The sequence below is a fragment of the Pteropus alecto genome, unplaced genomic scaffold (genome assembly GCF_000325575.1).
Source record: "Pteropus alecto unplaced genomic scaffold, ASM32557v1 scaffold25, whole genome shotgun sequence".
Classification (NCBI taxonomy): domain Eukaryota; kingdom Metazoa; phylum Chordata; class Mammalia; order Chiroptera; family Pteropodidae; genus Pteropus; species Pteropus alecto.
The window spans coordinates 3797237-3821198 of NW_006441955.1; the positions used below are offsets into that span (position 1 = coordinate 3797237).

Genomic DNA, 23962 nt, shown 5'->3' on the forward strand with positions numbered 1-23962 from the left:
ATAATTGTAAAATAATAGGCTTAGAAGGTTCATTTCCAATAGATTTTATTTTTTTAAATACGACCTGATATTGAAGCGAAAACAGCAAATTACGGTGACTTTTTATTATAAAGATGTAAATAGTAAACTTGGAATGTGTTGTTGAATTTTTCACTAATATTTTACAACATCTCATTCCAAAAGGCATTACAAATGTTCTCTCTTTTGTCTCTTTGGGAATATTTTATGATCTACAATGATCTTTTTATCCTTTTAGATACATCAAGATCTTAAATTAAAAAGCATGACACATGGCAATTTAAATTTCCATTCTAAACTTATAGTCATATTAGCTCTTGTCAACAGAAGACCAAATTTACTATAATTATGGATTATTTACACTAAAACAAAATAAGAAATCAATATGTAAATGTAATGTTTGTTGTAGCTAATGCAGCCAGCAATGACAGATTAGGTTCAAATAGCAATCAGTTTGAAAATCTGGCACATATGTAAATGAGCTAGGGACTTGATGTTTACATTTGACTGTATTTCATTCAGGATTTTTAAATTGTCTCAGGAACAGCGTAAAAAGAAAATGTTAATCTTTCCACGATAAATACAATTTGAGCCCTCATCATAACTGAAACTAGGTTTTTGCTCCTGTCCAGCTAAGCTAACATATGATACTAATAATTCTGAGCTGCAGATTACGTCATTCTTAATTAACACTCTGCTACAGTTGTTAACATCCTCCAAGACACCATGTTATCATCACCACAAGTTCTGTAACAATCTTAAAACCACGTTTATCAAAGGTTGGCCTCTTACTCTGCAGTGACTTTTAATTGCTTCTTTTGCTGGCAATTAAATGTCTATATAAACAAACATTTGGTTTCACATAATTCTTAATAACATTTTTCAGATGATTTCAAAGTTCAAGTGTCCTTATGTCTATAATTAGTGTATCAATATAGTGATATATTGGATTCCGTATTAACCAAAATTTATAAGATTAATCAAAATGTGGTAATTAGTGGTGATAGTGATATATTGTGATTTATCAAGTAGTTCATAGCAAAACTGTCAAAATATAATTCTATCCATCTAGACAAAATATGAAGAAAGCCCCCCCAAAATTACATTTACAGATACATTCATTTTTGTTTATTGAATTACTGACCAAGTTAATCAACCTGCAGTTCTTTTTCAAAGTGTGATGTTAACAAGCTAATCTCAATAGTCACTGACCTATCAACAGGCAGTAAACTATATAAATGGATGCAGTACATCAATCCAATTAGATGTGTTGTGATCTCCATCAATGCTTTAACTGGGGACAAGTTTCTTCTTTCATCCAGAATGCATAACTTTAGGAAAATGTCCGCTTCTTCTTAAAATGAGCCACTTTTCAGTAGCCATTTACTGAAACATTTATCAACCCAACACTTCTTAAATTTCACTTTTATAAAATCTAATAGCACTCACTAGAATTAAAGTTGAATGGTAATACAATAATGCACTTGAAACCGTGATTATTTCAACTTATTCTTGAGACACTTTAATAATAAATCAATAAAATACAATATAAATTTATAAATAAAATAAATTTATTCTTGAGTTACTTTAAAAATGGTATATCAAATTGTTATCAAAATTGTACTGATTACAACACTAGTGTAATATTTTCAAAGATGAATCTTTTGTAAAAACAAAAAAAAAGTTGTTTTGTAAAGCATTTTAGAAGAAAAAATCCATTCAGAACATTTACTTGCTTATATAAAGCTTTCTGAAAACTGTCATTTATTAAGGCCTTTTTTCTGTCACACTGCTAAAATCTCACAAATATTAATCAATAAAAAGCCACCATGAAGAAGACATACTCATAGAACCATTTTAAATGACATTTCAGAAAACTTTTTTCAAAAAAACCTATTGCTTTTTTTCTAGTTTAAAAATAAAAATACTTAGCCAAAGAAGTACCCCACTGGAAATTGTTCATATCTTCCTGAAGGAGCTACATCACCTCTTCCATTAATTTAAAGGGATTTATTGAGCATCTACTATAGTCTAGTGGGCATTGCTCCTAGTTTACACACGAACTAGGTTGAAATGAGACTTTATGTTGAGGACCAAATTGACTTTGACCTTTTGTGCAATGCTAAAAGGCAATATGATGAGTGGTTTGGAGTTAAGAACCATATGAGAGCCAAGAATTGGCTCACCTATTAACTAGCTCTGTGATCTGGGAAAGAGAAACTAATGAGCGCCTGCATTGTGCCAGGTCCAATGCTCACATGTGCTATTTTATTTAATCACACTAGCCCTCTCCAAAAAGCTCTGAGAGGTAGAAATTATCATCCTCATCACTCTGGGTGAAGAAGCTAAGGCCTAATGGACTATTTAACTTCCTCTATGTGTACCTGAGTTACCTCAGTCACAAAATGATACTAGATTAGATGATTGCTTTAACTCCTTCCAAACATGATGTCCTAGAAATTTCCTCTCATTCTAACTCAGAGCTCTCATGGATGTGACTCTTCTCGCATTAAGGAAGTACACCAAACACTGAAATAGCAGGATATGGACAAAAGAGTGAAAAATATTCCAAGGATTAACATTTGTGCAGAGACTGTGAAGTGTCAGGGTAACAGAAGTAAGATGAGAGCTATTTGAAAGCATCCTCAGAATGTCCTCCTAATAAATGAATCCCACAACAGTTATCTCAGTTATCTCAGTTGGTATAATAGGGGCAGATGAGTGTTTAGAATGACCTCAGTAATGGGTGGGAGAGATGAGCAAGAGAAAAAGAAACAAAAAGGTACAATGCTTGTATGAGTATCAATATACATACCACCCAGACCATGGCACCTCTTAGCTAGGAGTACAAGATACTCACTACCACAGTTGCTAGATGGTTACAAGCAGAGACAGAGGAAGAATACTTCAGTCTTTCCATTATACCATGCTTAATGGATATAGTGAAGTGCTTATCAAAGGCAGAGTTAGCAGGGAGCTCAGGGATCATGAGAAGAATGGTTTTGTTTTTTGGGTTTTTTTTTTTTTTTGGCTTTTCTTCAAGCTTCTGCCTCTGCTCATAGGGAGAATACTGTTTCTACTGCTTTTCCCCACAAAGGAAGAGTCTAAATGAAAACACTTTTAACTTTTCTTCCCCATTCTAGACTTGATTCTCCCAGGAGAAGAGAAGAGACTATTACAATTATTCACAAGCTCACACATTATATTAGGTTAGGTTTCCCAGAAGTCAGGGACGAGGCTATCACCTTCCTCTTTCACCTTCTATATCCTAGGATTAAATTCTCTTCTGCTTCTTACCCTCTGTCACCCTGGACAAAACTTGCCATGAACTCTCTAAGCTGTCTTCCCTATGTGACTAGGCTGGGGAGGCAGACCTATTGCATCAGTCCATCAGGCTCTAAAGACCCAGTCATAACTCTTTCTAATGCTACCCAAGCACGTGAGTCCTAAGATTTAGATCTAGAGTGAGAGGTAAAAAACCCCACTTAGGACTCTAGTCTAAGCCACATGTTCCATCAGGTGCTAGTCTGGCTATTAAAGCAGTTTTGTTTTTCAATTTGGATATGATTTTGTGTGTAAAATCCACTGTTAAGAAACCCAGAGGAAAGGAAGAACTAAGAATCGGTCGCCTAGGAATCTAGAAAAGCCTCTTTATTTTCTGGTAGCACATGAGGTCCAGGGCAGAAGAGTGACCTGTCCTAAGCCATACAATGATTCTGTGGCAGAGGTGGGGCTAGAACTCTTGACTTGCGACTCCTCAGTTACTTCCACAGTACCTACTGGAAAATATTACTCTCTACCCTCACTTAATTTAAGGCTACTGTCACCTGCTTTCCCACTATTGGTTTTCCAAAGACAAAAAAAAAAGGCCATATATTTTAATGCCAGTGTTTTACTCAATTATCACAGGAGTATCAGTTAGCTCTCTGAATTTACTCCTGCTTTCACAAATAGCAACTAATTCAAAGTCATAGTGGAAAGTAACTTCACAATTCAGAGGCCACACAGGAGGATTACTTGCTTGACTGTATGACCAGAGCTCAACAACATCTCCAGAGAAGTCACGAAAATATTAACTGGAACCATCCTCCCAGTATAAAAATGTCAAAGTTCAACAGTAAACTCAGTTACTACTTGCAAAAGGGACAACTACACACAAAGCATACCTTATTTTCTATCATCTTGCCATAAAAATTAAGAAAATCTATATAATTAAAATGGAGCTGGATATTTTCATCACTTATTTGAATGTGACCAAAGCAAAGTTGAAAAGACTTGTCTTTTTTTAACCAAGCCATCCTCTCAGTCCTTTTCTAGCAAATTGATCATTAGTAATACCAAATTCCAAAATGTTAAACCTTCTCCAACTAGTATGTTTACACGTGGTCTGTGGGCTTTGACACTAGCTATTTCCCTTGCCTAGAGTACTCTTCATTTTGATGGCTCCTCAATCATTTGAGTCTCAGCTTAAATGGTACAACTTTAGACAGGCCTTTCCAGAGCTACAGTAGTCACCCAATTACTTATCGTGTCACTCTCTTTTAGTATTCTGCAAAGCTCTTATTATTATCTGATATTTTTTCTTGTTTATAGTTTGTTTCCTATTCCTATACCCTACCCCACTTCTACACATATTACATTGTAAACTCCATGAAAGCAGGCATCTTGTCATCTTGTTCCTCATTGTATCCCTAGAACCTAGAACAAGGACTTAAAACATTGTAAGATGGTATTCAAACTGTACCTAATAAATGAGTGAATAATTGACATCCTACATGAATAAAAGGATAGATAGACACTCCATTTATTTGAAAAAAACTTTAAGATTAGTTTGATAATTAGCAAAATAGCCAATGAAGAGACTACATATGCATGGAACAAAAATCGCATTCTTTAATTAGTCATAAAAGTTTTCATATTCATTATAACAACTGTTTGTTAATTAAGGGCCTCTTTCATGATCTGAGGGAGATGTTCAGTAAGAATTCTCCTGCCCTTCACAGTTCAGGATCTGATTGGAAAGAAGGTAGCCATACCTGAAATAATACTAGGGAAACCAAGACTCAAAAGAAAGGTATTACCTGAGACCACAAAACCAGTGCAGGTCAGATAAAGGACTGACCAGTATGTGACTATAAAGCCACAGTCTCTTCCATTACTCTACACTATGATGGGGAAAACTATAAAGAACATTGGACAAAAATAAAGGCTAAGCTCATGCCAGAGAGTAGAGATTGTCTCACTTATTACATTTATGGGACACTTGTAAGATCTTCTTTTCCCCAAATATCTAATCTCTGTTCTGCATGATGCTTGATATCCTACTACTGGAACTTTAATTCTTAGCTTTGGTCTCTTATAAGAGGCAAATATCCACAAATATTTCTAAGTACTTATTATGTTTTGGGCACTCTTTTAGCTGCTGAAGATATACTAGTGAACAAAAAACGGGTCCCTGAAATCTTGTAGCTTTACACTGTAATGAGGGAAACAAACAACAAATATGAATATGAATATATTCTAATATTACTAATATAATGCATTGCAATGATAAAGCATGATAAAGTGAGAAGGTATGACAGAGTTTAGACAGGGGAATCAAGAAAAGCCTCTCTGAGGATGTGACCTTTGAGAAGAGGTCTGAATAAAGGGAAGGAATGAGCCAAGTTGATAACTGGTGAAAGACTGTTCTAGTCAGGGAAATAGCAAAGTGCAAATGCCCTGAAGTGGAAGTACGCTTAGAATGTTTAAAGAAGAGCAAGGAGGCCAGTGTGGCTGGCAAGCTATGAGCCAGAGGGAGAGTGATAAAGGATGAAATAAGAGAATCTGGCACGAGATTATGTAAGTCCTTTATAGGCCATAGTACTTATAGGGCACAACATTTATACCTAGGTTTATATTTTGTAATGCAGCAAGTCCTCACTTAACATTGTGTATGGGTTCTGCGAAATTAAGCAAAATGACGTATGACAAAACTAATTTTACCACAGGCTAATTGATATAAACAACAGTTAGGTTTCTATGGCATCTACCAACTTTATAATGAAATGACGTTAAACAAAAAAGACGTTATTTGAGGACCTGCTATACAGACTAAAGTTAATCAGTATCTCTAGCCTTCTTCGAACAAGTCCCTAAGCAAATTCTCAATAATCACTTTCTCTCTTCATCAACTCACCACTACCCCTAAATCAGTGATCGGCGAAATATGGGTAATAATACCTATTTATGATTTACCATGAGAAATATATAAAGGGCTTGGAAAAAGCCTGTCTTCATAAGTGGTATTTATATCACTGTCACTTACCGTATATTTTTAACTTCATACTTCCTAAAGATCATTATTCTTGTAACTGTTATCTATCTTTTATTTCAGTATTACCTATAATTTGCACTTTGTCGTCGACTATTACTAGTACAGCTCCGAAATCCAGAACCCAGAAATGTTCTCCATTTGCTCCAATCTTCTATTCTACCTTTCCTACTATTTCTAAATCTGCTAGCTAACTTCATTTCAACACTTAATCCCTGGACTCTACCCTGCCTCCCTGCTATGAACTGAACTACATAACACCTAGAAGTCTTATGTTGAAGTTCTAACCCCCAATATGGCTGTATTTGGAGATAGTTGTAAAGAGGCAATTACAATTAAATGAAGTCATAAGGGTGGGACCCTAATCCAATAGGACTCGTGTCTTTATAATAAGAAAAAGAGAGATCGGAACTTGCTCTCTGTCATGTGAACATACAGCGAGAAACTGAGCCAGGAAGGGAGCTTTCACCAGAAACCAAACCTTGCTGAAATCTTGATCTTGGACTTTATAGCCTCAAGAACCAATGTGCTTTTTAAGCTACCAGTCTATGGTATTCTGTTGTAGCAGTTTGAGCTGAATACTCCCACATCCTTTTTGGCTACCAGTCCTTTCTTGATTTTGCATTTTCAAATTTTTCTTAATTGCTGTCCCTCTCCTCATACATCTAATAATATTTGACCCTATTCCTCCTTCCCTTCACAGTCGAGTTTTCTGAAAATAAAAGTAACTCCAATGCCCCATTTCTCATTTATCCCTTAAAATTTATATAATCTGGCTTTCATTATATTCCTGCCAAAAATGATCTATCTCAACAAAGTCATCAATTATTTATATGCCAAACTCGATGGCATTTTAAATAACCATCATCCTACTTGGAATATGCAGCAGTATTCTGCACCACTGTACATCTGAGAAAAAAAAAATATAGACAGTAGTACAGATTTCTCAGGACAGTCTCAGTTCTAGACATATGACTTTGAATTACACATGGGACACACATCAGTGATGAGTTCTATTAGCAACTAAGACATGTGGGTTTATAAAATGAGATTTGTGAGTCATCTATACATATTTGGAAACTGAAAGGTTGAGAGTAGATGTCAGAGGTACAGTAACAGTGACTGCTAAGAACGGAACTTTTAAGAACACCAACATTTAGAGCAGATGAAGAAAAGAAGACCTTACTGAGTAGCAGACAGAACACCAAGAGTGAGTGGCATCTAAGGAAAATTTACGCAAAGAGAAGAATAAAAAAAAATCCTAAGACCTTTAATGAAAAGGTTACAAGCTCCTTGAGGACAGAGCTTGTTTTTATCTAGTAGGTAATCAATAAATCTTTGATAGACTGAATCTTTCCTATATTATGAAACAAGTATAAAAGTTTTCTCCCTTTCTAATTTTACTATGATTTATAGCATAATCTGAAGTTGTGCCATAGGTTTGGTCCATTCCAATTCCAGTACAACCTATGGCACAACTTCAGATTATGCTATAAATCATAGCAAAATTGAGGTCCTAGCAGCAGGACCTCAATTTTCAATTAATTAGTAAAATCTAATGTATTAGAAAGGTTTTCAAATATTTTCAACTGTTATAAAGATTATGATTTAAGAGTTTGCTCTTAAATTTGCAGAAAGCTTGAAATTCTGTTTTCTGAAAAACATAATTTACTTTAAAATAATTCTAAATAAAATTCAATTATAGGCACTCATATCATATAGGCACTCATATAGGCACTCATAATTTTGCTCTGCTTCCGGTTTTTTTTCCAGAAAGAAATTGTAAATATAAAATAAGACTCAATTACCAGGCACCCCCTAGTGGCAGTAAAATTAATTTAAGAAAAAAAATTTTTGTAAGATAGGTTTTAGAGTTCTCCAAATCTATAGTTTTCACCAAACCTTGAAGATAAAATGTTTTGCCAGTAAATAATTTAAGAGCATGTTATTTGATATCTACGTTTTACTAATAATGTACTGTAACTAAAATTGAATTCACATACTGAAATTTCATGAATATTCTTAAGAATTACAGTAAGTAAAATAATGTATATAAATGCTCTTCAAAGAGTATATAAAGACAAATTGTAAGATTTTTAAAAAATCTCATTCTAAAGAAGAGCCTCCAGGCCTTTTGAGCCACACTTCTCTTGCTCAGGCCTGCTTCCACATCTGGAAGTGTACTTTCCCTTCTAATAAAACTTTTCTTTTCTACTGTAAAAAATAAATAAACACATAACTAAAAATAAAAATAAAAATAAAGAAGAGCCTCCAAAAAGGAAGGCATCTTTGGAATAAAGATTTGTATATTTCTGTCAAGAATCTGAAAGCCATAGGAGCTTGGAGTAGTAGATGGAGAGTCAGATGGAGACTTCAGATTCAGAAGTATTTGCTGTTGACCTTAAAAATCCACACAACTCTTCTAAACACTTCAATTTTCTCATCTACAAAATGGAAGTATCATAGACAGCCTGTGCCCTTGCAGGGTTTGTTATAAAAATCAAGTAAGAGTTGAATGAAAAGGATTACTATTGATATTTATTAGCGTAAATAAATCATTTTAATTATTGTTCTTCGTAATTTCTGCTTTCACATATAATGAACCACTCCTGCATACTGAATTTTTAGAATCACCCTGGCAACTAAAAACAATGCTCCCCATTTTATAAAAATCTAAGGCCCTAGCCAAGCTGGGACTGCAATCCAAAATTGTTCTCAATATCTTGATGTCTTTTGTCTGGAGAGACTGATTATAATTACATTACTTTCCTGAGTCGGTTATAATTAATTTTATTTAAGAGTGACACTATAATACCAATGTTATCTAGTCTGTTTAAAGAAAACTGATACTTTATAAAGAAAGAACCTAATGTTTGTCATTGTACTGGAATTGGAATGGTGGAATCTAGCAGCAGGATCTCATCAAAGTTCTGCACTTCAATTAATGGGCAGTTTATCATCCAACTCCCTTCCATATTCCAGCATCCACTGACTCATCTCAGAGAAACAAAACAATAAAACCAATTAAACATCAAACCAACCACCTAAATAAAATATACCATTAAAAAAAAATCCCGAATCTAATATGAAGAAAGAAATGGGGATAATTATGTACATAAACTTTCCTATTTTCCTCTACCAATTTCAGAGCTCTTCTAGTCATTTGCCAACTCTAAAACATAACACTAAAAATCATAATTACCTTTTATTTTCTCCCTTTTAGAGTATAAATTAGGTTATAAGTTATAAATATTTCTATGAATTTACCAATTATAACAAAATTCTGCAAAAACAAATCAATTTGATTCATTATGCAGTTTAGCACAGTAATTTTATCTGTCTACTATATTTAATAATATGATGTAGTACAGAACTCAATAGGACATTGTTTTTGGACTCCATTATATAGTTAAGATGTCAAAAGAATATTTTTATTTGGTGAAACATAAAATGAAAATCACAAGTTAAAAATAATTATTACCATAGCCTTTCAAGTTCTGCATAAATTTTGTTGTTTTAAATTGTCTTCCATGAAATCAGAATTGCACATAACATCACACACATACACACATAAATAATCTCTAGTTTTATAAAAAAATATATTAGATTAACACATTGAAAAAATACACCTTGGCTTTTTAGTTAGACTTAATAAAATGTGCATTAATATGACGTTTTTATTAGTAGGCAGAGCCTCTACATGTTCCTCCTCCCACCACCCAGCTACTCTGTGTTTTATGTCTTTTGTTTGGCTTTGAATTTTTCTGTCTTTCTTACTGTTCTAACACAGGAAACAGTATCACTATAACATTGTAAAAATTCCTAATCCAACTAGGGAAGACTAGTTCTATATGAAGACTCATTCTCCAATAAACACTGCATTTCAGAAGCACTGTAGGCCCCTGCTTGCTTGCTTTGGGACTGAGCAACTGTCAATCAAACTAAGGTCGGCCACATGGCAATGAAGAGCATTTCCATTAGCCCAGGAAGACGTTTTTGATAAATCTGTTTAATCATGCTACTGGAAAGTAATAGATTATAATCAATGATATCTCTTGTCTGTTTATAATTATGTGGATTACATACTGGATGACAGTGATTACATTCTGTTAACTAACCTACAAAATAATGTTATACCTACCTAGATAACCATATCTATAACTCTATGTTTATATCATCTGGTGTTTCTATAATCAGGAGGACAAATACTGTTTGGCAGTTTTTAACAGTGTGCAAATTCCACTTCCCATTAATATATGATCAGAGCATAAAAGATAAGGAGCAACCCAAAATATCTTTAAATTCTTAACCTAAAACAACCCTATTAACAAACTACCAAATGCAATTACATTAGATTTAACTTTTTTCAGTTCAGCAGTTTATATTTTAGTAAAGTCAAATTTCATTTTCTTTTTGCTACTATCTACCTGTGATGGTATCATCTATAATAAATATATATTTGGTCTTCTTCAACACACAGCTCCTAAAACCCTTGGAATTTTCTAATTGATAAGAGTGATAAAGGTGAAAAGAGCAAGGAGTCTTTCGTTATTCATAAGAAGCCCCTTTCAACCACACCTGAGTTTGTTAATGAGGTCACTTTTAGAAAACCCCTCAGGATGGAGAATGATGAACAGAGAAACCAACCTTGTGATTAGAGGGTTGCAACTTTAAGCTACCCATATCCCCACCCTCTCCACCTCTGGGAAGATATGGGGCGGGGGGCCGCGGGGGCGGCTAGAGGTTGAGTTAATCACTAATAGCCAATGATTTAGTCAATCATGCTTATGTAATGAAGCCTCCACCAAAAATGCTAGCTGAAAGGTTTTTAGAGCTTCCAGGTTGGTGAACAAGAATTTGTCCATGTGCTAGGAGGATGGCATACTTCAGACTTTACAAGGACAGAAGCTCCTTCGCTTGGGATCCTTCTGGATCTCATCCTATTTATTTCTTCATCTGGCTATTAATTTATATCCTTTAAAATATGCTTTGTAATAAATCTGTAATATTAAATAGAGAACTTTTCTGAGTTCTGTGAGCCATTCTAGCAAATTATGAAACCCAAGTGGGGTAGGGGGTTGTCGGATCCTCCAATTATAGCCAGTTGGTCAGAAGTTGGTCAATTACAGATGACAACCTACACTTGCAACTGCTGTCTGACATGGGGGCAGTCTTGTGGGACTGAGCTCTGAACCTGTGGGATCTGATGCTATCTCCCGGTAGATACCATCACAATTCAGTTAAACTGTAGAATATCTAGTGGATGTTAAAGAATAGCCTGCTGTGTGGAAAAAAAAAAAAAAACCCCACACATTTGGTGGCCAGAAGTGTCCTGTGAGTAATGTAGTAGAGAAAAATATGAATTTTCACCTTCCATTATATAAATAATAAAGATATTTGGTAGGTGGTAATTAAAAAGTTTGACAATAATTGAAGTTAGGGACAAAGGTCTCTCTAAAAAAAAGAAAATGTGTATAAAAATTATAAAACTCTAAAAAACAACTTAAACACAGTTCTGGAATAATACTGTACTGACAAAAATTATTACTCTATCACTAGCATAATCATGTTTACTTTATCTAGCAATAATATTATATAATTAAATATTAAAATAATTTGCTCATTCTATTTCATTGTGAAAACTGAAGAAAGAATGAGACACTCCATTCCAAACAGAAAGTCTTAATAAAAACTTTATATCGAAGAAAATTACAGGCCAGTATCCTTGATGAGCATAGATGCAAAAATTCTCAACAAAATAGCAAACCAATTCAACAATACATTTAAAGGATAATATACCATGACCAAGTGGGATTCATTTCAGGGATACAAGGATGGTTTAACATCCATAAATCAATCAAGGTGATATATCGAATAAATAAAATAAAGGATAAAAACCATATGATCATCTCTATAGATACAGAAAAGGCATCTGACAAAATTCGACATCTTTTTATGATAAAAACTCTCAACATGGGAACAAAAGGAAACATATCTCAACACAATAAAGGCTATATGTGACAAACCCACAGCTAATATTATACTCAATGGTGAAAAGCTTGAAAGCTTTTCATCTAAAATCAGGAACAAGACAAGGTTGCCCACTATCACCACTTCTATTCAACACAGTATTGGAAGTCTTAGCCATGGCAATCAGATAAGAAAAAGAAATAAAAGGCATCCAAATCAAAAAGGAAGATCCTTTTGTACTTGATAAGCATGATGATTAGGTCTTCACGCTCTTGTGTGAGATGTGCCTCCCTCAAATCTTGATATGACATTGGAACATTACCTGTCTGATGTGAAAAAATAAAAAAGAACAAATCGGAAAGGAAAAAGTAAAACTCTCATTATTTGTAGACGACATGATGTTATACCCCATGATACAAAAAACCCCAAAGACTCTGCCAAAAAACTATTAGAACTACTAAATGAATTCAGTAAAGTTGCAGGATATAGAATCAATATACTGTTGTGCTTCTATACACAAATAATGAACGATGAGAAGGAAAATAAGAAAACAATCCCATTTACAGTTGCATCAAAGAGCATAAAATATCTAGGAATAATTTAATGAAAGAGGTGAAAGATCTGTACTCTGAAAACTATACGATGATGAAAAAAAGAAAGGAAGATACAAAGAAACAGAAGGATATACCTTGCTCATAGACTGGAATAATTAATATTGTTAAAATCTCATTACTATATAAAGCAATCTATAGATTCAATGCAATCTCTATCAAAATAGCAATGGCATTTTTACATAACCAAAACAACTGATGCTAAAATTTATATGGAAGCACAAAAGACCCCAAAGAGCCAAAGTTTGAGGGGAAAAAAGTGGGAGGTATTACATTCCCTAATATAAAACTATACTATAAAGCTACAATAATCAAAACAGTATGGTACTAGCTAAAACCAGATATACAGCTCAATGGAATAGAATACAGAGCCCAGAAATAACTCTTTGCTTACATGGTCAATTCATCTATGACAAAGGAGGCAAGGGTATACAATGGGGTAAAGACGGTCTCTTTAATAAGTAGTGTTAGGGAAACTAAACAGATACAGGCAAAAAAAAAAAAAAATGAAACTTGACCACTTTCCTACACCATATACAAAATTAAACTCAAAATTGATTGAAGATTTAAATATAAAACCTAAAACCATAAAACTCATAGAAGAAAACACAGGTAGTAAACTCTTTGACATCATTCTTAGCAATATCTTTTTGGATATGTCTCTCCTCAGGCAAGGGAAACAAAAAAATAAACAAATGGGACTATATCAAACTCTGCACAGCGAAAGAAAGCATCAACAAAACGAGAAGAAAATCTACTAAATGGGAGAAATATTTGCAAATCATATATCTGAGAAGGGGTTAATATCCAAAATATATAGGGAACTCATAGAACTTAACACCAAGATGGGCATATGAAAAGATGCTCAACATCACTAATCATCAGAGAAATACAAATTAAAACCGTAATGAGATATCATCTCGCACCAGTCAGAATAGTTAATCATCAATAAATCAACAAATAACAAGTACTAGCAAGGAAGTGGAGAAAAAGGAACACTGGTACACTGTTGGTGGGATTGCAAATTTGTGTAGCCACTGTGGAAAACAGTATAGAGATTCCTCAGAAAAAAAAGAAAAATAGAGCTTCTATATGATCTAGCAATTCCACTTTGGGGTATTTATCCGAAGAAAACAAAAATTAATAATTTGAAAAGATATATGCACTACCACGTTCTTTGCAGAATTACTAGTTATAGCCAAGATATGGAAGCAACGTAGGTATCCGGCAATAGATGACTGGATAAAGATGTGGTATATATACAGTGGGATATTATTCAGCAATAAAAAAGAATGAAATCTTGCCATTTCTGGTAATATGGGTAGACCCAGAGCATATTATACTAAGCGAAATACGTCAGACAGAGAAAGACAAATACCGTATGATCTTACTGATATGTGGAATCTAAAAACACAAAATATTGAATAAACAAAACAAAATAGAAATAGAGCCATAGATTATAGAGAACAAGCTGATGGTTGGCAAAGGGGATGGAAATTTAAAAAAAAAAAAAAGAGAGAGAATTAACTCTATATCTGATATTTTCACACAGTTCATAGTAAATAAATAAATAATTGATCATCTGGCCTGAGTTGCCTTCTAGAGCTTTTTTTTTTTTTTTTTTAAATAATAGAGCACAGTATTTTTTGAAGGAAATAATATGAGCAATATAAAAAAAAATGTGTGTTTTTCAAGCTGCATTCTGCAATGCCCAATTAATTTTCCTCAAAAGTATGCCTTCTTAAGCCAATGGAGAGACTGGAGTTCAATTTACGCATTCTCTTCCCTCCAACTCTAGTCCTTCCCCTTCAAACAGTGCCATCTTTAACTATTTTTTACATAATGGAGTTTTGCTAAAGGTTTTCTTTGGAAAAAAGATTCCACCATTAAAATCAAACAAATAAACTATTCAAACAAGATAATTTGAAAATTTATATAGTTAACCTTTTTTGGTAAGTTAAAACTTCAGCAAGATTTTGATTTGATTTTGATATTTATATAGAGCTGAAAGCAATGTTATTAACAACCACACTTTTTTCATTTAAGATTCACAGAAAAAGTAAACACCTTACCCAGAATGACTAGATGACGAAGGTGGTGGCAAGTCTGGTGTAAGAACATAAAGACTGTTGTTTTTTGGCAAATGTAGTGATTTTAAGACCATCTGAAAAAGAAAAAATAAAAACAAAATGACTGTTAACATTGTGTATTAATTTTTTCCTATAGTTCTTGAAAAATTGTCAATATTGTAATTTTTGACTTTTCATCTCTTGACAATTTCCTAAAAGGGTAATACAGAAGAACTACTGAATCCAAATAACCTTGTTTCTCCAATATATCATAAACTATCATAAATATGAGGTTAAAATAAAATACAAATTCTTTAACTCATGAAGAGATATAAATAGATTAAGAACACAGTTAAGACTCATTAATATCTTCACTGAAGAAGTATATCCTTGCAACTAATATGCACTTCATTCCAGGATCATTATAGCAAAAATTAGCAATGTAGGTTTTCAGAAGTCATTAGACCTAGAAAAGATCATCGAAAGCACCTCAATCTAATAACTTTATAGATGAGGAGCTGAGCCTGAGGTCTCTAGTAAGTGTTTCTTTGGTCAGATAGGTCAATTAACTCTTACTCCAGAGAATTTTGTTGTTGTTAAAGTACTCTGTCTGTGGTGAATAAACTGCTCTTGGGCTATATCTGACCTACTATCTTGATAACAGTACAAAATTTCATAAAATTTCTTTATCATAAAACTCCTTTCATACCTTTCAAACTCTCATCTTGATGGTAAACACTTGCTAATGTACTTCAAGCTTTTTTTGACAGTAATACACATTAAGAAACATTTTTTACATCTTTACATCATAACCCAGGACATACATATTTATTCAACAGATTTTTACTTAGCCACCTACTCTGTGCCAAGACTATTCTGAACACTGAGGGTATAGCAGTGGACAGAACAGTCTAAAATGCCTGATCATATGGAGCTTACATTTTAGTAGGAATAAATAAAATAAGTAAACTATATAGCTGAGTATTAGAAAGTGATAATTTTTTGATTAAATATAAAGCAGGGAAAGGGTGTGAGGGATAAGGGTTTGGGGAGTTATATAATTTTAAACTGGGTGATAAGAGTGGTTCTCACTTGGAAAATATGACAGTAAGCAAAGACTTGAAGGTGTTAAAGAAATAATCATGAGAACATAAAAAAATGCATATTTCAGACAAACACAATAGCAAGTGCAAACGCTTAATAAAAAAACAATAAGTACAATGTAACTGAAGACAAATGAGCACAGGGAGGAGATAAGTCAAAGAGGTCACAATTATGGTAAGGGCAGGAAATGTGTTGAGTCATTTAGGCTATTGTAAGGACTTTGACTTTTACTCTGAATGAGGTAGATGGGAAGCTATTAGAGTGACATGATTAAATATATGTTTAAAAAGGATCACTTTGTCAGCTGTGTTGAAAATGGATAGGAAAGGTGTTAACAGAAGAGGTAAAAGTACAGAGGAGACTAAAGAAATATACTAAGATAGTGATAATGACTTGTGCCAGTGCGTTGGTAGTAGAAATTGTACAAAATAGTTAGATTCTGAATATATTTTAAAGATAGCACCAAAAGGATTTGTTGACTAATTTGATATGGGTTATGACAGAAAGGAGTCAATAATGAACTAAAAGAATTTGGAAGGAACAACTGCAAATGAAGACTTCCATTTTGGACACGTAAGTTTGAAATGTATATTAGACATTCGAGTGGAGAAAATAAGTAAGTAGCTGATATGTCAGCCAGAAAGTCAGGGAACAAGCATGCATGAAGATATAAATTAGAGATATGAAATTGATAGTGCATATAGATGATACTTAAAAGCCATGACCAGAAGATAACTGAATTTAGTAATGCTGGTGACTTTGACAAGAGCACTAGCAGGTTCCTACTTAGACTGGGCTCGAGAGAAATGTGGGAGGAAAGGAAGCAAGACAAAAAATATAGACAACTCTTTAGGAGAAGTTTTATCATCAAGGGGACGAGAGAAATGAAGCAAAAAAAGAAGGGGAGATGGAATCAAGAGAATAATGGAAGAAATAACATCATGTTTGAATATTAATGGTAATGTTCTACTAGAGGAAAATATTGATGATGCAGGAAAGACAAGAAAGAGTAAAGTCCTTGAATAGGCCAGAGAGAATACAGAATGTAATCCAAAGCAAACATGGAGGTTTGGTCTTAGATAGGAGATTGGATTGGCATTGGCATCAACAGTAACAGAAGGAAAAGGACAAGTAGGTGTGTAAGATGCAGATAAATAAACAGAGACCAAGCTGGGAGCTTGTGGAAGTTCTGTTGTGATTGCCTTTATGTTGTGAGTGAAACAACATAGAAAGCGAAGTCATCCGCTGAGAGTGAGAAGAGGGGAGAAGTGTTTTAAAGGTCTAAGGAGAAGATAAGTATAAAACAGCCATTTAGGAGAGTGTGGATAAACCAGGTAAACATACTATGATTGCCTAGCAATATTAAGGGGCCCTCTGAAGATCATGGTCATGAATTTAAAGATACACCAATCAGCAACATTTTGTTTATCTCCAGCCATATTTAGCTGTAAGATACAGGACAGACACAGCCGCTTTATCCAAGGCAAGGATTTTGGTCAAGCAAGATCCATGAAGCAAGAGTTGAGGCTATATGCAAGAAAACAGTTATAACACAGACTGTGGAATTTAATCCACTGTAAGGAAGGAAGAAAGGACATGAAAGAAGTAATGATCATGAAAAGATGGAAGAAACAATGGATTCAAGGTCTGAATGGTACTGAAGGATTGTTAGAGTTAGGATATTAAAGGAAGTGAGCTAGAAAGATGAGAGACGGTTGAGAAGAGAATAGACGCTTGAAATTAAGATTTGAGAACTGTTGTAATTAAATGATCAGACCGCGAGAAGATAGCCGACAGGGTAGATAAAAAGATATTTGTAGGAAAGAAGTTCAAGGAATTAAGAAACCAAGGTGTTGGAAGGATCATTTACAAAGATTTAAATTACTGAACACACACACCTATGATAAAGTTTAATTTACAAATTAGGCACAGTGAGAGATTAACAACAGTAATTAATAATAAAATAGAATGATTATAACAATATACTATAATAAAAGTTATGTGAATATGGTCTCTGTCTTTTGTACTGTACATACAATGTGGATACGCTGGACAAAAGGATTCATATCATGGGTGGGACAGGGTGGGACAATCAGAGATTTCATCACACTACTCAAAATGGTGTGCAATTTAAAACTTATGAATTGTTTATTTCTGAAATTTTCCATTTAATATTTTCAGACAACAGTTAACTGAAACTACAGAAAGTGAAACCACAGATAAGGGGGACTACTGTATGTTTTACCAGTTAATCCAGTGATATGATAGCTGCTAGGGGAAAAAAGCAATGAACACTGAGAAGGCTACAGAGAAACAATGTCCTCAGGAAGACAGATTTCAGTCAGAAGATGATGGTGAAAAAAAAATGTATAGGGAAGAGGCTGACAATAGGAGAAATTTTTTCTTAAAAAATTAGTTGATGAATTAGTTCCACAGGGCATAGCAAAAAGTTTCAGGCATTGTAGAGGAAAAAAGATAAAGATGCCAGGTGAGCAGAAACTGGAGATATGAGTGAGGGGAGATGTGAGAATCTTAGACTCCTTGCAGTGACTGTCATAAACAGCTGGAAAAGGCATAATGAAATTAGTCCTGACTGAATCATAGCAAATGATAATGTCAAGTCTGAAAGTGTTGGAAAGCAAGGTGAAACTGATGTCTAGGAAGTCCTCTTAGCCCTGCAGAGAGAAGCATGGACACCCTGGGTAGGGATGATCTTACCCAAGCATAGAACATGAGGAACTCATTCTTGACCCCTCCACAAGAGGGCCCATTTTACTAAGCATACAGTCTTACTCCAAGGGCACTGGGATTTACTTTTGATTCATATTAGTTATGTATTAAGTAAAAATAACATTAATTGCAATACATTCTGACATCTTCTATTTCATTTTTGGTTTTGTTTTTCAATTATGGCTATAACCCATTCAACTTTACAACCCACTAATGGGTTGTGTGACCCATGGTTTGAAAAAACACTGTAGGAGGCAATAACCCGTAAGTTCAGAATCTACCAGGAGACTCTGAAGTTCTGAATCTTTATGTCAAATATATGCAAGTTATTTTGAAATTGATCTGTGCTATCTCTATAGAGTTAACATGCAAACAAACCAAACACATGCATATAAACATGGGAAAGTTATTTTTACTTTTTTATCTTTCATTATTTTACTTTGTGGATTATTGATAAATGCTTAGTCTTACCACTTGATCAAGTCATTATTGTCCTTTTGCCATGCCATCATCCAAAGATTTCCCACTGAATCTTCCCCCTCAAACCACACGAGGCATGATTAAATAAATGGATACTTTAAGTCAAGTATTCATTCATTCATTCCATGAACATTTATTTGATGCCTATTATACCAGGCATTGGATATGTAATGATGAAAGAAAAAGATATGGTCCCTTTATTCATAGTGCTCTGATAGAGAATGCTGGGATGGGAGCCAAATTTTATACAAAGCCCTGTTAGAGAACGTAACATTTAAGCTAAGACTTGAAGGATGGAAAAGAGCCATCCAAGAGAAGAACCAGGGATAAAGCCTTCAAGGTAGTTTAAGCTTGGATATTAAAATATCAACTCAGTAACTAGCGTGAAAAAATCTGATAATTATTTCCACCTCAAACATCTAAAACTTCAGTTAACTCATTTCTTTCAATCCCAGGTAGTTACATCTGTCAGGTAAAGATGTAAAGAGCTTGAACCTATTAGAAGAATTAAAAGGCAGTTTCTATGGCTGCAGCATGGAAAGTGAGGGTAAGAAAGGCTGAAGATAAACTTGTAGTGGTGAATAGAGAGTAAATAACACAATGCTTTTTAAACTATAGTGAGTAGTTTAAATTTTATTCAAGGTGCAATGAAAAGCTATGTTTTAACGAGAGTAATATAATTGGATTTGTGTTTTTTTAAAAAAACAAAAGCCCTCTGGCTGCTGTGTAGAGAATGAACTGGAAAAAACCCAAAAGGAAGCTGGGAAAACAATAATGAAGCTATTATTTTGGTCCAAGCAAAAGATGTTAATAGCTTGGATTAGCAAGTGCAATAAAAATGATGAAAAGTGCTCATGGTTGAGATATACACTTTGGAGATAGAATCTATAGGACTTACCAAAGAATTAGGTGTTGTTTTAAATGGGAAAAGATTGATGCCCACCTTTTTGGATTTAGCAGTAGCCATATAATGTTGCCATTTATTGGGGAAGACTGTTGGAGAAATGGCATGGGAAGGAAAATCAAGAGCACCATTTTAAACATGTTAAGTTAAAGATGCCAATAAAATATGCAAGTGCAAAAGTGAATTACCAATTTGGATATGGGAATTCATAGAAGTATAACCTGGAAATAAAAATTTGGGAGCAATCAGAATATTAATGGCATAGAAATAGCAGAAATCACCTAGAGAAAAGAGTACAAAGAAATAAGTAACTGAAAATATTATTGGTAACATAGACTATGTTCGAATATTAGAACACATAGCTTTAAGGACATTTTCAAAATGATTGCCTTTCTCTTCATAAACTACTGAAAATGCCACATGAGAATGATTCATATCCATAGGTTTCTCAACAAATGAATGAATAAATGATACAGCTATGTAAACAAATGCATTTTGGTGTTTTTACTTCTGCCAAAATTGCTGATTTACTAAGTCAGCACTTCTTTTTATTTTTAAATCCACATTTCACTTAGAATAGCCACTCAGCACCAGGGGTCAGCAAATGATGGACTATGGGACAAATCCAGCTTGCTGCCTATTTTTATATTGCCTGTGAGTTAAGAAAAGTTTTTATATTTTTAAATGGTTGAAATAAATTGAAAAGAAGACTATTTCATGATACAAATTTCAGCTTTCTGTAGCCATAAAGATTTATTCGAATATAGTCATGCTTACTCCTTCGCATATGGCCTACAGCTGCTTTCATGCTATGACAGCAGAACTGAGTAGTTACAAAAGAGACTACAGGGCCCACAAAGCCTAAAATATTTACTACCTGCCTCTGTACAGAAAAAGGTTGCTGACCCCTAATATAGCACATCACTAACTTGGTAGCTAAATTTATAAATATCTTGCCTGTAAATCTTCAAATACTCAGAACATCTCCATATATCGAGTGAACTCAAATACAAGCATTTAAAAGCACAATGCCTACCAGAAGACATTGACAAAGAAAAACTGAACCAAAAATCAAAGATTCTAAGTTTAAGCCTAGATATTAAAATATCGACTCGGTAACTAGTGTGAAAAAATTTGATAATTATTTCCATCTCAAACATCTAAAACTTCAGAGTTAACTCATTTCTTTCCATCCCTCCCCACTCTTCTCTGTCGGAAAAAAGTAAAAGTGTGTGAAATATTTTATACCTAAGGCTGCTACTGGGTCCTTGAGAATAGCAACAATTACCTTAAAATTGCAACACGTTTTAAAATTCTTGAAATATAATTCATTCCATGTACCTGCCACTAGCCAAATAAACAAAGATATATTCTTCTTAGCATTGAAATTTTCCAAGTTAAAAACTTTTCCTATTACTATCTTTGTTCTATAATCAATACTTGGCATACATATATATACACTGTGTATGACTTTCTTCAGGTCAACAAGTAATCAAATCGTTCAGTAAATTATTATTCCAGGGCACTTACTGACACCCTACAAGATTTGAGAAAAAGGTAAAAGCTCTCAAAAAGAGTACCAAATCACCCCCTATAGAATAGTTGGAGACAGAAAAAGCATGCCATATAGTGTTTTCATTTACATTCTGTATGCCTTTAAAACTGTTATTGCTTTACCAAAAACACTTTAGCTTGAAAAACTTTTGTTTGCTGATTCCTTAACTAAGTTATTATTACCAAATCTACTCCTGTTATATGTTAAACCAGTTTTGATACATTATTTAGTCAACTGCATAACCTAATTTTATTTCTAGGCAATTAAGAAACTCACACTGTCTTCCACATCTCCAGTCTTCCAGCCTTTTAACAGCATTTTAGACACAGGTATTTGAAGTTCATTTTCTAGAATCTGTTTAATTTCTCCTGTATAAATAAGAAGAGATCGAATATTACTAACAAAATAATGCAACATTTGTCCATATCCAGGGATAGCATTCATATTAGTCGTATGGTGCACAATCAATGACATTTGTCTGATGAATGAATAACAAAAATTTCAATAGTCTAAACTTCAAAACTTGATCAAACAACATGTTGTCCCTTTGAAGAACTCAGGTTGCAACATTAGTTATGATAAAAGACCCCACAACTAATTAACTAAGTAGTTAATTAACTGCATTACTTTTTAAAAGAAATAGATACCATGATTGGGGGTTTTAAGAGAAACAATCTATTTTAAACCAATCAATTGGCAATACCTATATGTGCTCAGCATATGGTAAGAGTAGCTAGTAAAGTATAAAACCTGAGTCATTATAGTATGCGGGAAGCAGATTTTAGAATGAAGATATGTAATGAAGTCTTATCTTAAAGAAATCAAATAACTTGTCTATTCTTAGTTTTTGCATCTGTAAAACAGGGACTAATATTGCCCATCTTCTCTACCCCTAGGGTCCAACGATGAAAGAAAATAACATCCATGAAAGAAGCTGAAAAAAATAAAGCCAATGTATATATAATCTAGAAGACAATTTAAATTGAATTAAAGAGAATTTCAGGGAAAAAAATGTGTTATATCTAATATGGCTTTGTGAGAGAGATGAGCCTTAAACCCAGCTTGAAGAAAAACTGGGTTTAAACCAAGCTTAAAGTATAATAACTGGGTTGCGAAGGAAAGTCAAACCAAAGGCAAGGACATTATTCGGTGAAAACGGAAAGGTCAAAAGGCAAAAATGAACACAATGCTAATGAGAAACAGCGAGGAATCACAATTTTCCCAGTACTCCACAAATTATTTTTCAAGAATCAAGTCTACTTATAAATCAAGCATCTAATTTCTGGTACTACAGTTTATCAAACAGATTGTTGAATCAGAATGTACAAATAATTCATACATCTGATTTTATTATGTTGGTGCTAGCCTATAATTTGAGATTAACACATAATTCAATTCCAATTATAAGTGACTGAATACTGAAAAACATTATATTACATATTAAAAGATGAAAAAATAATTCCATACTGATAAAGGAAAAGAAAGGTGGCGGGGGGCAAGGGGGAATTTACGCTATAGAAGTTCTATGGAAACACAGCTGCCTCAGCTAAGCAATGCTACACTCAAACCCTTCAAGACTTAGTGACATTTTTTTACTTTCCTAAAGAAAATTCCTATCTGGGCACTCCGTATAGTGATTAAACATTATAAAAGGAATTCTGGTTCAAAATTATATTTTAGAAACATAAACTTTTATCAACTTTGGCCTTCAAAAATGTTACTACTGACAAAGGATTGTTCTGTTTGTATAAATACATATAAATACTGCCTTTTCGTTTGTGGCTAAGGTTGCTATTTCTAGAGCTGTACTTGTCTGGAACTTTTAAAGCTTTTACAAATCTGCCCAGTGCTTTCCCCTTAGACACTTATCCTCACCACTCAGCACTCAAAACCTAAAAGAAGTTTCTTACAGATAAACAAAAAGATTTTTTAAGTTAAAGTCCCAATTACTCTTTGCAGCAAGTTTGGGGAACATATAAAACAAATAGTCTTTTGTTCCACAGGTAGTGAGGAATAGAAAACAAAACCAGAATCATGACAGCAAACTGAGTTCCACATATTTTAAAAATTATTCTCTTTTGGTTATCAATTTCTTCTTTTGTAAAGTGAGGATGACTATTGTACTAATACCTCATTGGGTTACTGCATTAAATGACATAAGGCATGGAAAATATTTTGTATTAATGTGTCCAATACTTACAAGAGACT

General features: G+C 33.7%; 1 protein-coding gene and 1 non-coding gene across 3 annotated transcripts in view; one reads left to right on the forward strand and one right to left on the reverse strand.

Moving 5' to 3' along the window:
* FAF1 (Fas associated factor 1) overlaps window positions 1-23962 on the reverse strand; it is a 355099-nt gene that overhangs the window by 212176 nt on the left and 118961 nt on the right. For both annotated transcript variants that reach the window (XM_015595280.2, XM_006919177.3), the window contains exons 5-6: window positions 22031-22122; window positions 14985-15076 (exon numbers count right to left, since the gene is read on the reverse strand). In XM_015595280.2, coding sequence (XP_015450766.1) covers window positions 14985-15076; window positions 22031-22122 — 184 coding nt within the window. The remainder of the gene's footprint in view (window positions 1-14984; window positions 15077-22030; window positions 22123-23962) is intronic.
* On the forward strand, window positions 12530-12633 carry LOC112486082. Its single transcript, XR_003048621.1, has one exon. It is a non-coding gene; the product is annotated as a small nucleolar RNA U13 (small nucleolar RNA).